Source organism: Aphanomyces invadans, assembly GCF_000520115.1.
Source record: "Aphanomyces invadans strain NJM9701 unplaced genomic scaffold supercont1.3, whole genome shotgun sequence".
Classification (NCBI taxonomy): Eukaryota; Oomycota; class Saprolegniomycetes; order Saprolegniales; family Verrucalvaceae; genus Aphanomyces; species Aphanomyces invadans.
In genome coordinates, this window is record NW_008580148.1 from 101169 (window position 1) to 115714 (window position 14546).

At 58.2% G+C, this 14546-nt stretch overlaps 6 protein-coding genes across 6 annotated transcripts; 3 read left to right on the forward strand and 3 right to left on the reverse strand.

Annotated features, from left to right (window-relative positions):
• Window positions 1-65: 65 nt before the first annotated feature.
• H310_01768 (hypothetical protein) lies at window positions 66-712 on the reverse strand (the record flags this gene model as incomplete). Its single annotated transcript, XM_008865010.1, has 1 exon — window positions 66-712. One exon carries the CDS (start codon window positions 710-712, stop codon window positions 119-121), a length of 594 nt encoding a protein of 197 aa, XP_008863232.1. The 3' UTR covers window positions 66-118.
• Window positions 713-1309: 597 nt separating this feature from the next.
• On the forward strand, window positions 1310-2181 carry H310_01769 (hypothetical protein). The gene has a single exon (XM_008865011.1). It carries the CDS (start codon window positions 1434-1436, stop codon window positions 1980-1982), a length of 549 nt encoding a protein of 182 aa, XP_008863233.1. The 5' UTR covers window positions 1310-1433; the 3' UTR covers window positions 1983-2181.
• A 271-nt stretch (window positions 2182-2452) lies between these two features.
• Window positions 2453-4632, forward strand: H310_01770 (hypothetical protein). The gene is made up of 3 exons (XM_008865012.1): window positions 2453-3048; window positions 3117-3608; window positions 3656-4632. Exons 1-3 carry the CDS (start codon window positions 2575-2577, stop codon window positions 4151-4153), a joined length of 1464 nt encoding a protein of 487 aa, XP_008863234.1. The 5' UTR covers window positions 2453-2574; the 3' UTR covers window positions 4154-4632.
• H310_01771 (hypothetical protein) lies at window positions 4411-5155 on the reverse strand. Its single transcript, XM_008865013.1, has one exon. The coding sequence runs from the start codon at window positions 5037-5039 to the stop codon at window positions 4473-4475; it is 567 nt and encodes a 188-aa protein (XP_008863235.1). The 5' UTR covers window positions 5040-5155; the 3' UTR covers window positions 4411-4472.
• A 4635-nt stretch (window positions 5156-9790) lies between these two features.
• On the forward strand, window positions 9791-11914 carry H310_01772 (hypothetical protein). Its single transcript, XM_008865014.1, has 2 exons — window positions 9791-10610; window positions 10655-11914. The coding sequence occupies exons 1-2, from the start codon at window positions 9963-9965 to the stop codon at window positions 11759-11761; spliced, it is 1755 nt and encodes a 584-aa protein (XP_008863236.1). The 5' UTR covers window positions 9791-9962; the 3' UTR covers window positions 11762-11914.
• A 375-nt stretch (window positions 11915-12289) lies between these two features.
• On the reverse strand, window positions 12290-13431 carry H310_01773 (hypothetical protein; the record flags this gene model as incomplete). The annotated part of the gene is made up of 4 exons (XM_008865015.1): window positions 12290-12605; window positions 12715-12898; window positions 12942-13047; window positions 13090-13431. The coding sequence occupies 4 exons, from the start codon at window positions 13429-13431 to the stop codon at window positions 12290-12292; spliced, it is 948 nt and encodes a 315-aa protein (XP_008863237.1).
• Between the last annotated feature and the right edge of the window lie 1115 nt (window positions 13432-14546).

Genomic DNA, 14546 nt, shown 5'->3' on the forward strand with positions numbered 1-14546 from the left:
TGTATTGTGTTTGACTCGTCTTGCGATGATCCTCAATCGCATCCCGACGATGGAGGAATCGCACGGGTTCGAACGGAAGATAGATATATGTGCGATTGAGTCTAAAGTGGAGGAATGCCTACTTGTACGGTCCGCGGCGAGACATGTAGTCGTACATGGCCATCGTGCTCAGGAGCAAGACGACGCTCGTGACCTGGCCGTAGATACGCGTGTGCATGATCTTCTGCGACAACTGGATGTTCTGGTTGCGGTTCTGGTCCAAGAAGATGAGTCCGACGAGCGGAACGGCCGTGCACGCGACCGTGCGGAACGGGTAGTCGTGGACGTAGTTGCCGAATCGCTGGTACAACGGCAGCGACTTGGTCGGCCCCGTCGACTGCGCCGCCTTTGCATCCGGCGCGGCCTGGAGTTCCGAGATATACTTGTCCGGGTTGCGACTACCGCGCAGCAAGTCGTTTTCGGCGGCAATCGTGAACGCCGACATGCCTGCCATCACGACCAGACCGACCTTGCCACTCACCCCGAGACGGGCACGGAACGTCGGCGAGTACTGGTGGGCCGCCGCCACGACGGCACCAGCGATGACTGTGGTCGCGGCACCGGCCTTGAAGCCGAGGCTGGCCGAGTTGGACGTGATGATGTCGCGCTTCTCGAGGGACGTGGCCATCGGGTCGCTGGCAAATGTGGAAATGAACCGAACTCGATGGAACATTCCGTCCCCCCCCCATCGGATGATGCTAAAGTTAGTCATCCAACAAACTGGTAACGCAGCGCAAAAAAAACGTGGCGGCCGACCTGAGATGTGGCTGGGGCGTTTTGTCGGATCGTTCGAAATATACTATTAACGGACATTGCGACATTCATGTCGCGTCTCTCCAAGATTATTGTGCGCACACACGATCACTGTTTCGCCGTGTTGTCTTGAATAAAGTATGCACTTATGTTTGGTCCACAATTTTGCGTTTTGGAGCGTGAATATACCCGATACGCTATGTTGAGCGGGAGAGGTGAGATGCAATATTCCGAGAGAAAATAGTCAGAATTTCCACACATTCTTCTACCGAGCGCCATAGAACCTCCATGGATGTGGTTGTCGATGGCGACATATCGAAACAACAACGTCGACACGACGCGAGCCTTGCTATACGACGCACCATCGCCGCATATCCTCTTTAGTCTGCAACGCTCATGGTGATTGTCCTATGAAAACCGAGCGTCCCGACCGAGGCAGGCACGTTTCGCTGGTACGTCACACCTTCATGTTGCAGTTGACTTTGGGCTCGCGTGAAGTATACTATACAAAGATCCAGTCAAACGATTTCGGGACACTTTTAGCAACCCTTCCATGTTGACTAAAAGTAGTACCCACCTTATTCCGCTATTTTTGGAGCGCACCACGTTGGAGCCCCATTTCCACATTTGCCAGCGACCCGATGGCCACGTCCCTCGAGAAGCGCGACATCATCACGTCCAACTCGGCCAGCCTCGGCTTCAAGGCCGGTGCCGCGACCACAGTCATCGCTGGTGCCGTCGTGGCGGCGGCCCACCAGTACTCGCCGACGTTCCGTGCCCGTCTCGGGGTGAGTGGCAAGGTCGGTCTGGTCGTGATGGCAGGCATGTCGGCGTTCACGATTGCCGCCGAAAACGACTTGCTGCGCGGTAGTCGCAACCCGGACAAGTATATCTCGGAACTCCAGGCCGCGCCGGACGCAAAGGCGGCGCAGTCGACGGGGCCGACCAAGTCGTTGCCGCTGTACCAGCAATTCGGCAACTACGTCCACGACTACCCGTTCCGCACGGTCGCGTGCACGGCCGTTCCGCTCGTCGGACTCATCTTCTTGGACCAGAACCGCAACCAGAACATCCAGTTGTCGCAGAAGATCATGCACACGCGTATCTACGGCCAGGTCACGAGCGTCGTCTTGCTCCTGAGCACGATGGCCATGTACGACTACATGTCTCGCCGCGGACCGTACAAGTAGGCATTCCTCCACTTTAGACTCAATCGCACATATATCTATCTTCCGTTCGAACCCGTGCGATTCCTCCATCGTCGGGATGCTCGTGGCATCCACCGTCGTGGCGATTGAGGATCATCGCAAGTCGAGTCAAACACAATAAAACCTGTGAAAGTTAATATTTGAATTTGAATACCCATCTCGTTTGCTTGCGGCGAAGAGGTTGTGCCGTGGCGATGGCGACGACGGGTGAGTGGATCGACCGTACACGTCCGCAAGACGCGGTGCGGCAACCATGGGGGGGGCGTTATACAGCCCACAGTCCTGGAATGACGTGTTTCGCTGTAGAAATGGTGTGGCGCCGCGGCAATCAAATTTCACAGGTCTGTCTACGCACACAATATCATTTCATAGAGGGCGGTTTACCCCGCAAAAGCGCGACGTGCCGTGGGTAGGCTGTGAAGTATTCATTGTGGGAGGTTCTTCGAACCAATCAAATTCAAGAGATGCGGCTACGCCGAGAGCGACGACGGCTGCACCGACAGAGGCGCCAGTTCTGCACCCACGACCAGGTGGCCTTGCCCAGACGCGAACGACTCGCCTGTAGCACGTCCCGATGCAGCGCCGCCGGCTTGCCCACCCGCTTCCGACCGACTTTTTCAAGTGCCCCAACTTGACACAGAGCGAGACGGACGCATTGATCCAAACAGGCGTTGGTGCACTCAAGCACCTTGTGCTGCATGCTCGGTTGGACGATTCGAGTCCGTACATGTGGAAGTTGGAGCGCGCAACGCAGGACTTGCAGGTGTACGTGGGGTCGGATCTGAGCAAGGCAAAGAGCGACGTCGTGTTCATGAGCGTCACGGAGCTCCATGCGACGCTGGACGAAGCGGCTGCGCTGCTCGAATGCGACACGAACGAGTCGTACCGCACGTTCATGCAGCGGTACAACAAGGACGTGATTGACTGCGCGATGCTGACGACGCTCGCGCCGCGTACGCCCGAGTACCCCCGCAACTACATTGGCCTCAAGTGGTTTGTGCAAGGGGCGCCGACGCCGTATCGGAATCGCGACTTTTGCGTTCTCGAGGTGCGAGTGTTGACTTGGTGCTTTTTCAACTTGTGCCGCGGTTCGTCCGTCATGCATTCGTGGCGTAGTGTTGCGACGACTTTTCGCTGCAGGGCGCGCGAGGATGGGCTCGAGTGCTCCACTCGGTCGACGTCGACTGGGTTCCGTCACTCTACAACGCGATGGGCATTGTCCGGGCAGTGTTTCAAGCGTGCGGAACAGTCTTTTTGGAAACGAACCGCCCAGGTGTCCTGAAAGCGGCGCAGATATACCACGTCGACTTGAAGGGGAACTTTCCCAAGTGGATCCTGCGCCTTGGCATCAAACAGCGCGCGCGGACGCTGGCCGACATGGACGCTTACTTTCGAGCTCAGCGCATGACGCGGATGACCATCTTGCCGCAGCCAGACGAAATGACCAGCCATCATCATGGTCACAAGCCACCGCAAGACTTGCTTGACATAGGGCTCAGCCTCGACAGGGCCGCGAACGCGCCCTTGTCGACGTCGTGGGTGTGCGACGGGTGCCGCGTCGCGTTATCTCGGCACCGGACCCAGTTCAAGTGCCGTCGATGTGGCCAGGTGTGGTGGTCGGTCGCTGTTCCGCGGGACTGACTGTGATGGATTAGATCATGTGCCGGCAATGCTGCCACCCATGGGAGCAGCCGTCGACGACTCGCCATGGCCCCCGGCCATGCCTCTGTTATCCTTGTTCGTCGGTCCCCACAGGGACAGCATCGTCGTCGGCATCGCCATCGCACAGTGTGGACCGACCCCCGGAACCATTGAGGCGAATCCCTCGTGCGAGCAGCACCGGGCACACGCGGCCATGGAACGAGATGCTCCACGACGCGCTGTCGTCCTCCATGCACGACCAGCCATACGTCAGTAGGTTTCACGAACAGCAGAGCAGCGGATATGCACATCCCGAGTCGTCGCCTTGGCTGCGGTCGCCGACGACCGAGTGTGACGAAGAACGCTATGATGGCGAGTGGTATGAGCCGATCGCGCTGCACGACGACAGCGACGACGATGCCAAGCGGCCGCACGCTGACCCCGTCTATGTCCTCGGCGACAATATCTCGATCGTGTGCAGTGAGAATGACAGCAATTGCATCAAGTTGTAATGTCACGGTCGATCGAGTCGTTGGAAAGTCGAGTGTGCACGTTCGAGTGGTCGACGCATGCGGCCGCGCACGACGCGTGGCGGGGCTCGACGACGAGGTTGGCAGCCATTTTCTGCAGACTGTGTGGGTGGCCTCGGCGGGCGATGCGCGGTTCGCGCAGTGGCGCAGCAGCTCGACGCCGGAAACGCAGCAGCGTCTCCATGTGCATTGGGGCCGCTGCGATTTGAACGGTGGGAAGTCGTGCGTCATGCGAGGCACACGATGATGGAAAACAGATGCGCGTACATCATATATATTCGGCACTAAATACGACTATACCTTAAAACAGCGCCGAGTGGCGCGGGCCGCGACTGGATGCAATGCGTTCCGTGGCTGGTTTGGGCGCAAGCAGCGACTTGACGGGACCGTTCGAGTTGCGAGGACTGGTGGGTGTCATGCTGGCGTCGTAGCCATGTGGGGGGGTGAACGACAGGCGTCGGGGCCGCGGTGGCGCATCGCCATGTGCGAACGGAGACAACGATGGCATGCTGGTGCGGCGGGGGTACGTCCAAAAGTCGTCGTAGTCGGGGCGGGCAAAGTGCAATGTCGCGGGGAGGGCACAATGTAGGAGAATGTGGGTGACGGCATCTTTGGTCAGATGTTTGGTGGCGACGCCGTTGATCGAGAGCAAAACATCGCCCGGACGGGCGTGCTCGAGTCCCTTGGGCGACCCCTTGCCAGTCACTCGGCTGACACAGACGGGTTCGGAGACCAGGGCCAGCCCCAAGTCGCCGCCACGCCACTGGATCACGTAGTTGTCCACGTCGTCGGTCGTGGACTGCTGGTTCTTGACGTGCAGGTTGACGTGGACATGAATCATGGGCTCGTAGGTGGGCATGGAAGGCATAGTCTTTCGCGTTGTGGACAACGCGAAGGATTCAAAACTGGCGCCGTCCACCCCGGTGCGGTCGATTCGTCGGATGCGTCAATGGATTCCTGCGACCGCGACATGGTCGAAATCCGGCCCCAGGATCAATGGAATGCGACCATCATTCTCGTTTGGTCCCGCGGTATTTCCCTAAATCGTCGAAAACGTGAACAAGATCCTCAGTGATACAGCAAGGCACGTGTTTCATTCCCGTGCTCGTTGGAATCGTGGTGGGTGCCGTTTTCTGACGAGCAGGGCCAGTTTCGTGTGTAGAACTGCTGGATGCGAAGCCACGTGGCAATCCATGGATCGGACTTCGACATGGTCGATGTGCGTCCGTTCAGGATTTATCGATACATCTGGGTAATGCGTCCAGGATATCCACCAATCAAAACTCTCCAATGGTGCAATTGACGATTTTTTGCTCGGGTGCGCAAGGCATGGACGATTTAAGGAAATCACGTTGACTCTCATTCCGACATGGCAAATGGAAATTTGTGACTTTCAACACTGTTCGCGTGAAGGAGGTCCGCCGCTTCACTAGGGCGGCACGATGCTGAATTCGCTTGGAATACTCGCGAACAAGCGATGCCTTCCATGCTTGTTGCCGTCTGAGTGGTGTGTGTGGTTTCCTTGTGCGGCGGCAAATCGTTTCAATTCCGTCGCCGACGTGGGCCAGGTGACTACGTAGTAGCACAAGAGGAGCATGCGGATGCGGGTTGCGCCTTTGGGCGCAATCGTTTCTTGTCTCACATGGATGAGTTCCGCGCCTGGAGTACTCTGATGCCGTGGTTTGCCCTGAGCGAATGGCTTGTGAATACATTGAAGGGGCGTAACTCGAATGGACTCGAGGGTTTCAACGCGAAAGAGTGTCGCGCGGGCCATGCCTTGGCACGACGCGCTGGTTTTGCTCAAGCGAGAGTTTGCGGGCAAGTCGAGAAGCGAGGACTCGTGTGAGTCGCATCGCTAGTGTTCACGTAGTTTGCTGGAACCGCGAACGACAGCCGTCCAGGGTTATCTAGCCCACGGGCAGCCGGGGTAAAGCGCAGGAGGTTCTTGTTGCGGGAGTACATCGGGAGAGGGCAATGGCCGAGGATGCGAAGAATGTCGTCCACAGGAACTTGTTTCGTAGGGATTCCATCGATCGCAAGTAGACATGTCCCCGTCGAACGTGTTCGAGGCCGTCGGATGTGCCTCTGCCCGTCGCGCGGCCGATACAAACTGGCTGGGATATCTCCGCCACCGCTGCACTTGAGTCATTGTATGTTTGGCGGGGCAACCGAGTTGGCGCCTTCAGGGGCTCGTACAAGGCGTACGGGGGCTGTCAGCGCGCGGCTGTGGGCAGGAATGGTCATTTGTATCCATGCAAGTTGGAGTGAGAGGCTTCGTATGAAGGGCCCCTCGGCGCGGGGGGCCACCGCCATCGTGCAATTTCGAGCCTTAACGTTACTACGAAAAATTACTTTTACAGGGTCAACCAATCACAGACGACTTCGTCCAAATTTGAGCCAATGGAAACGAAGACTGTTTTTGCATCTTGGAGCCGCGGCCTGGGCCATGGGATGCGGGGCGGCGTGGTGGACCCACTCGGCGCGGAGCGTGGGTGTGGGCCGCCCCGAACAGGCCTTTTCACGAGTCAGTGACGGACCGCCGCACTCCTTGGCTGATGCGCATGCTACGACGTGCGAGGATTGTATGTCTGCGTGTCCAGAGGTTTGCGTTCTGGGACCCGTGGGCATCCGCATGGTGGTCGGATGGAACTAGTGGCGCTTTGCGGTCGTCTAAAGTACCAGTCGTGGTGTGTGCGCTGTCACGTGTGCATGAAATCCCAACGCTCTTGCGAAATATACCTCTGACGTCTTGCTGGCGGCTCCTGCAGCGCAAGGCGAGCCCAAGACTGTCGAACGACCCCGGACGGACAATCGTGCAAAATGGTGTCCCGCCCACCCGTCTGCAGTATGCCAAACAGCATGGAAAAGCGCGTCAACACGGTCGGTGGTGCCCGATGGCGCACAACTTTTTCGCTTCAACCAAGAAATCCTTTCCAACGGGAGAGTGTTCCAGTCACGGATCCCAGCCGACTTGATGCCGTTGCAAGGGCTGCCATCCTCGCTGCTCGAGGACGCGACTAATACGGGCGCTCCAACGAACCCTCGACGCTTGGCACGGCACTCGCCCGACCGCTCGCGTCGCCAACGTAGTCGCAGTCAGCCCTCGCGTCTACGGCATTGTTTGCATCCATGCGCTGAACAGTGGACGACAAAATGTGCTGGACGCGCTGTCCGCGCCAGGTGACTTGCCACGACGGCATCATTGGGATGTGGCTGCACTTTGCGGACACGTTGCGACCTTATGACAGCGCACAACTTGCGATCATCGGCGTGACTTTGGGCGACAAGACGCGAGGACAGTGTGCGATATCTCGCCGCTATGGACGGTCCACGAGCGGCCGAGATCGTCGACTGCCGACATGGGGCATCTCAGCCGGTTGAGTACAGTATCATGCACGGCTTCCCAGGCACAACTCGAGCCATGGACGAAGCACGACAAGCGGGTCATATGCAATTTGTTCGAGTCTCGCACGAGGCGCGGGGCGGACGAGGACCGATCGCCGCGATAGATGGCGCTGCAGCGTGTCGACATAGTGAACGTGATGCAGCTCCTACACACCCACCGCAGGGAAGGCTGTATGCGATGGATGCGGCTGCTGCCAACGGCCACTTGGACATTGTGCAATGGTTGCCGCATCCACCGTGTCGAAGGGGCGACAACACGGGCGGTCAAGTGGGACGCATGGACCTCGAAATGATCAAGCATTTGCACACTCATCGCGTCAAGGGCGGCACGACCGACGCGGTTGAATGGGCGCGCGGGCTTTCTTGATGTTGCCGAAGTTTATACAGTAGACCAAACGTGACAGAGATATATTATCATATATATTTTCATAAAAAATTTCTATTGTTGGATTTATGATTATTTGAAGAAATAGTATCTCCTGCTTCGAAGTATATTTAATATAATATTCGTTCGTTGCACGATGTGGGCATCTCGATGTTGTGAAATACTCGTCGACCCATCAAGCCCAAGAAGCATCGTGGCAATGCGCGGTGGCCGAAGCGGTGGCCAGCGATCACAGCCGTGTCGCAGCTTTTCCGAGCCGGCCTGGCAATGTGAACCAGTCGCAGACACGATTGAAGCATGGCGATATTTTTTTGACAGTGATCTTCCTGTGGCCTGGCCGCTGGAGTCGGCTCGACCAGCCGTTCATAGCACTCTAGCAAGAACCGCACCATGGCACACACTCGCGTTGTGCATCATACCCATTGGAGTTGCGGCAGTCGGTTCGTTATCGCAGCGTCGGAAGGGTGCCGTCTCTGTTTACGTGGGGCGCCGATCGAACTGCGTCAGGATCCACCGCGGACAGGTCGTCGAGGGAGTGCGGACCTCGATTCATGCGGCCATTCGAATGAGGAAATCGACAGTGTGGCGCGTCCGATGGCTCAGTCAGACCAATGTGTGATACACACACCTCGGATGTGGAACGAGGGGGGGGATGGACGGTGCTGCAGCGACCTCGACCTTTGAGGATGACGCGATTCGAGCCTGGCATGCGAGTCGCTCATGTTCCCGTGGGGTACGGAAAGTGCCGCGGGGGGGGTGCTCGTCGAAGGTCCGTCCAAAGTGGTTCACAGGTCACCCCCCCGTTGGATAGAACTCGTGTGACGGGGGTGGGTGGGTATGTTGACTTGTCCACGGCGACAGGAAATCCCATTCCCGTCCGGGTGAAGCAGGACAATGGCGCACGACACGTGCGTTGGTATCGCGGGGGGGGCCGACTGACCCGCTTTTCACGGATAAAGGAGGACAAGGTCGCCCGTTTGATCGACGCGTTTCACTCGTTTGCATGCGGCAGTGCTTGCGGTAGTCTGGGGGATGGCGCATCGTGCAAAAGAGAGCACCGATCCTGAAGATCTTTCAGCCGTCCCCCGCGCTTGACAGCTCAGGCGGCGAGACTTGCACCGCGTCGACGAAGCCATGGGGGTCGGTCGGCCATGTGCAATGTGCCCTTTCAACGGTACGTCATCTTGCCAAGAAGTGTCAAAATATCCAGTAGGCCAACGGTTACGTCAACATATCCATCCATTCCGCGTGGTCAGAATAAGTCCACGTTGGACAAAAAACATCGCTTGAAAAAAATCCCACACAGTCGAGGCATGATTCCAGTCACTGCGCCCGGACACCTTGGCTGGGATGGTTGGACACGTGAGAATCGACATTGGCGAAACATGCGCCGTCGTCAAAAACATCGTCGGCGGCGCTGCTCGTACACGATTTGGTGAACACAGTCGGGTACTACAGGGGTGGCGTGGTCCAACGGACCTCTTTCACAAAAACAAAAAATAAACGAACCGACCCAATCAAAATCGTTTCTGGCGCAAAACCCCGAATTGCCACGATGTCGTTGCAAGTGGCTGTTTCCATCGTCCAAAGTGTGGAGGGATGGTGATTACGAGTCAGGTACATCGATCATTCCTGAAGGACGCGCTATCGAAACGACTGGGGTTTGGTTTTACTCTACACAGACGCTCCTTGGTGGGAGCGCGCTTGCCGTCGGGAGATTTTCGTCCAATCTTGTCTCGGTGTGCCGAAAATATCAAGCCAATCAAAAAAGTCGAAAAAAGTGGATTTTTCACGTCGGGAAATGAACAGGTTGTATATTTCGAGCGAGTAACACACGTTGTGTGCAGTGGTGGATGGGGCTGCTGCCGGTGTCCTGCGGAAGGATCTTCCAGCGTTGGAAGATGCATGTCAGTGCCGATCGACAAAGGAGCTCGCACCAGCTACGCTCCGCGGTGGCAATTCGCATGACATGGCGCTGCTTTGTGAACGTGGGTCGGCGGCATGTCGCCGTTCCATCTGCGACTTGCATGGGTACGACCACGTTTTTATTCCGAGGCGGAATTCGACATACAAACATCATGTACAAATGAATGGGTTTTTTTTATTTGGTGCCAGGACAGGCGACGGCGATGTGTGTGTGTGTATGCCGCTCCACGATGTTGCATTGTCAAATCTGGCGGCATGAAGGTCAAGGTGCCGCTGCCGGACGGGTTCTTCATCACGCCACCGCTGTCGGAGAACCTCCGTCACGAATACATTCGCCAGGGCCAGCGTTCTCTTATCGATTTCGTCGAGAAGACGCGACTACGCGGCGGTCCGATCCAGTGGACGTTGGACCACACACATCACAACGTGACGGTCTACCGCGGCAAGGACATGACGTTGCCAAGCGGACACCGCACGGTGTACTTGAACATGACAGAGGTGCAGGCGACGCTAGACGAAGCGGCGTCTATCATGAGTGCTGGGGCCGACGGCCGCCGAGACTACTGCGCGACGTACCACAAGGACCATGTCGTGGACCTCAAGACGCTGTACCCGCTGGCCGTGCCGACGCCATCGCACCCACACAACTCGATCGCAATCAAATGGCGCGCTGTGTCGATCAATACCCCGCTCATCAAGCTCCGCGACATGGTGTTTATGGAGGTACGATGTCTCCCATGCTCGGTGGCTCATGGACTGTGTGGCAGTACTGCGACGACTTTACGATTGACGGGATCCAAGGATTCGGTCGGTGCATGACTTCCATTGATATGGGCAGCATCGTGCCAGACCTGCAGAAGTCGCTTGGCATGGTTCGGAGCCACTTGTGGGTCGGCGGCGACATCTTTCTCGACCACCGGGACCGCGACGGGTACCTGACTGTGCTTCGCATGTATCAGCAAGACGCCAAGGGGGCACTCAAGCCGTGGCTCGTCGACCGATTCGCCAAGCACAGGATGTCGCAATGCATGGCGTCCCTCGACCGCAACTTTCGGCGCGAGCGCGTCCTCGCCTTCCTCTCGACCTGCCTCCCCCAACACGACATGATTCCGACAAGCGCCCGATCGCACTGCGCGCTGTGCATGGCAAAATTCAACCACATTTTCCGCAAGTCGCACTGCCGCAAGTGCGGCGACGTCGTTTGCACGAAATGCAACCCGTTGTGGGACGTCGACGTGCATGACCCTTCCTGCCACGACAACGACCAGACAGTCCCGTGGCAGCGACGCCATCCATCCGCCCAGCGGATGGTTCGCATGTGCATCGCATGCACGTCGTTGCCATCGTGCCGGGGGCTGCTGCACTCGATGAAAACGTCACGGACTGCCACGTCGGACGACGAAGCGGTCCTGAGCCAGGACAAACGCCGCGGCAATTCGAGGAACACGCCGTCGTCGCAGTCGACTACTCGACGCCAACAGGATCGTCGCCATCCCGTCCAGACAGCGCCACCACCGACGGGGTTTCAAATCAAACGCAGCGCCCGTGCGCAATCGAACGGATCGGACTTTCCATACGTTCTCACGGCGGCCGACGTGGGTCGACGGTGGCAAGAAGGCGGCCCGTTGGAATCCCCACGCGAGACATCGAATGCGTCGTCCGCCTCGGTCATTCTACTCCACGACCTCGACGACGATGCATCCCCCGGCCAACTCCGACTGCTCCTCGATCACTTGAAGACACTCGAAGTGGACCGGCGCGACGAACCCCACGATGACAACGACACAGACAAACCCATCTACCTTGTGGACGATGCAGAAGTGGGATGCCAGGACTGCCCAGGGACGACGCCCGAACCGATTGTGTGGTGCTGACGTGCTCCATCGTGATGCGAGCGACGATGGCGCATCAGCACCTCGCGCCAACGACGACATGTAGACGAGCGAGGCGAGTGCTTTGAGTGCTAGTGGAGGGTGACGCGGCATGCAATCGGAATCGTGCGTTAACCGAGGTCGAGTTGCCAGCAGCGTTTTGTCTTGGCCGAGGGCCCATTCGATGCGCTTGGTGTCATCGTCGAGGGGGGGATTCAAGTTGCATGATGGCGAGTGTTTCAATTGCCAAGGCTGGAAGTAGTAGCGTTGTCGCGCACTAGTCCCTTCCTCGAGACGTCCATGCATCCTCCCCTCGTGCTCTCGGACGCCGCACGGTGGTCCACTGTCGCCGTGGTAGACATCGCGTCGACGCGGCTGCCGTCGTCGTCCTGCAACATGATCATGGACAGATTCCATGGCCGTCCCGCGGCGGAGCGTCCATGCAATGAGCTCGCTCGACGACACTCGACCCACGGTCCGCGCTCTCATAACCATGCGTGAGACCTGGAATAGTCGTCGCGCCATCATCGATCACGACGCACGAGGCTGAAGGGTGTGCTCATGGTGGCCACTGGTGGCGAGGTGGCCGTGCGACGGCCGAAGGGGGTTCGAGCAGTTGCCGTGCGCGGATGGAAGGACGGAGAGTGCCTTCCTGCTGAGGTACGTCCTGGGCTCCTCCAACGCGTGGCAGTCGGGGTGGCGATCCAATACATGGCTCGTCATCTTGACTGACAGCAGAACTTGGTGGCGCTGTCGGCGGGACAATCCTGTTGCCGTTGTCAACGTCGCGTTCGCCATGCATCGAGCATGCACGCCATCCAAGTCTTGAGGGGCGTCGAGCGACCGGCTACATCAGTGGCACACGCCGCAGTGGTGGCACCTGTGCGTGGTGCAGAGGCCTGGGAAGAAATGGCACATGCACACTCCGCAGCGCGACGCCCGATGCACACACGCACCGCCGTTGTTGTGGCAGTCGAAAGCTCGGCTTGGAGATCGCCTTGCGTCGTCGCGCGTGATGCACAATCATGCCAATGCATTCGCACGCTCGAGTCGCTCTCTCCGACGTGAGCCATCGGGACAGCCACGGCGGCAACAATCCGTTCCAGTCGATCTGGTAGAGCTGGCTCACCGAGACGGCCGCTGCGGGTTCTCCATGCAAATCGTGCCCCCCAAATGCATGAACGCCCGCACGTAGCCAAGCGAAGCTTGCAAGTCGGGGCAAACATTGGGCACGTCGAACGCATTGGCCCCACCCCTCGCAAGCCGTCGACGGAAAAGTTGTCTTGGTACTACCTTGCATGAAAACTTGCCATGAACATGCCATCGAGTACTCGTAGGAGGCATGCGTCTCGCCGACGGTGGAGAACACTGGGCCGCAAAGCTCGCCACTGCACGAGCAACGTTGTCGAATCCGCGAATGCTCGACCGTCGCCAGCGATACGATACAGCGTCTGGCGGTCGACGTGGTCTGGCTGGCGCAGCACGTCGGCCAAGTCGACCAACGACGCGCGGACTTCAGTCACTCGTAGAAATACCTGGGACGCATGCAACGAGTCGTTGCCGCGGTCGACCAGCACGCCGTTGCTTTCGTGGTCCAGTGTCCATTTAATCGGTCCGCCATCGACTCGCGTTTTTTTCGTGAGGTCGACTAGCGCTTGTCGGCTGCGGTGCATCCAGTCCCATCGTGCTGTGGACGTCAAGTAGGGGCACAAAAAGAATCCTGGGGCAGTCGGGGGTGCTGCGACGCTCCCGTCGTCAGCGGCATGGTCATGGTGGTCGACCGGAGGCGGAATCGTGCCATGCCAATGGATGGACTGGTTTGCAGGGCTGGATGGGGGGGGCTCCTCGGCGGCGTCGCCGTCAGATGGAGGGCTCGCTGGACACGATAGGTTGTTGAAATGCCATCACACGTGGACGTCGGGATTTGCCAAGGGAGCCTATGTCGTATCGCCAGATGGGCGAATAACCATCCCCGGGTCATTGTGATGAGCATGGCCATCCTGCAACGGACTATCCCAGCCACGTGCCTCCCACCGCCCGGGCTCGTCTTTTCACCGAGGTGTACACAGCGTCGTCCATCCAACGTCGCCATGGACAACATAGCCGACAACGCTGGTCAGTGCACCCTCTCGCTGCACAGCGCTTTTTTCTCACGGCGCTGCCGCATGTCGGCCCCTCACCCTTACACAACTCAACACACTCGGATTCGAGTTGTGTTGTGCATCGACCACCACGGTCGTGACAAGTTCTCGTTGCCAAACATGGTCATCGCATGTGCACCAAGTGAGTCGTCGTGGTGTGTGTGCAAAGGCTTTCTTATGGAGCGACGCCCCCTTCGTCGGGAAGTGCTGGCCACGTTTGCCACAACGATGTCGAAACAATTGCGACAGGTTGCTTGTCTCAAGTGGATCCGACGAACTGTGAAGAGGTGTTCCTATCGTGCGGCCGCATCATGCAGGACTGCCTGCGGTGTCCCTCATCCGGCGCGGGGCTTTGCCGAAGAAGCCCTCCGACGGATGGTGTTCTCGCCATAGCAGAATTGCCCGGGCATGCCGTGGCATTGGCTTTCCAAAGAGGCAACCCTTCTTCCGCTCGGGGGCTCGATGGGTCGCTCAAGCGCTTGTGATATGCATGCCAGTGTGCAATGCTTCGTCCGTTTACATCGACGCTATGGGTAACCACCGCCGACAGCAGTCGACGGGCGCTGCTCAAAACACCATGATCGGATGTGGCTGACGTGGATGCGACTTACTTCGTCCTCGGGCGCGTTGTGTATATCAACCATGTG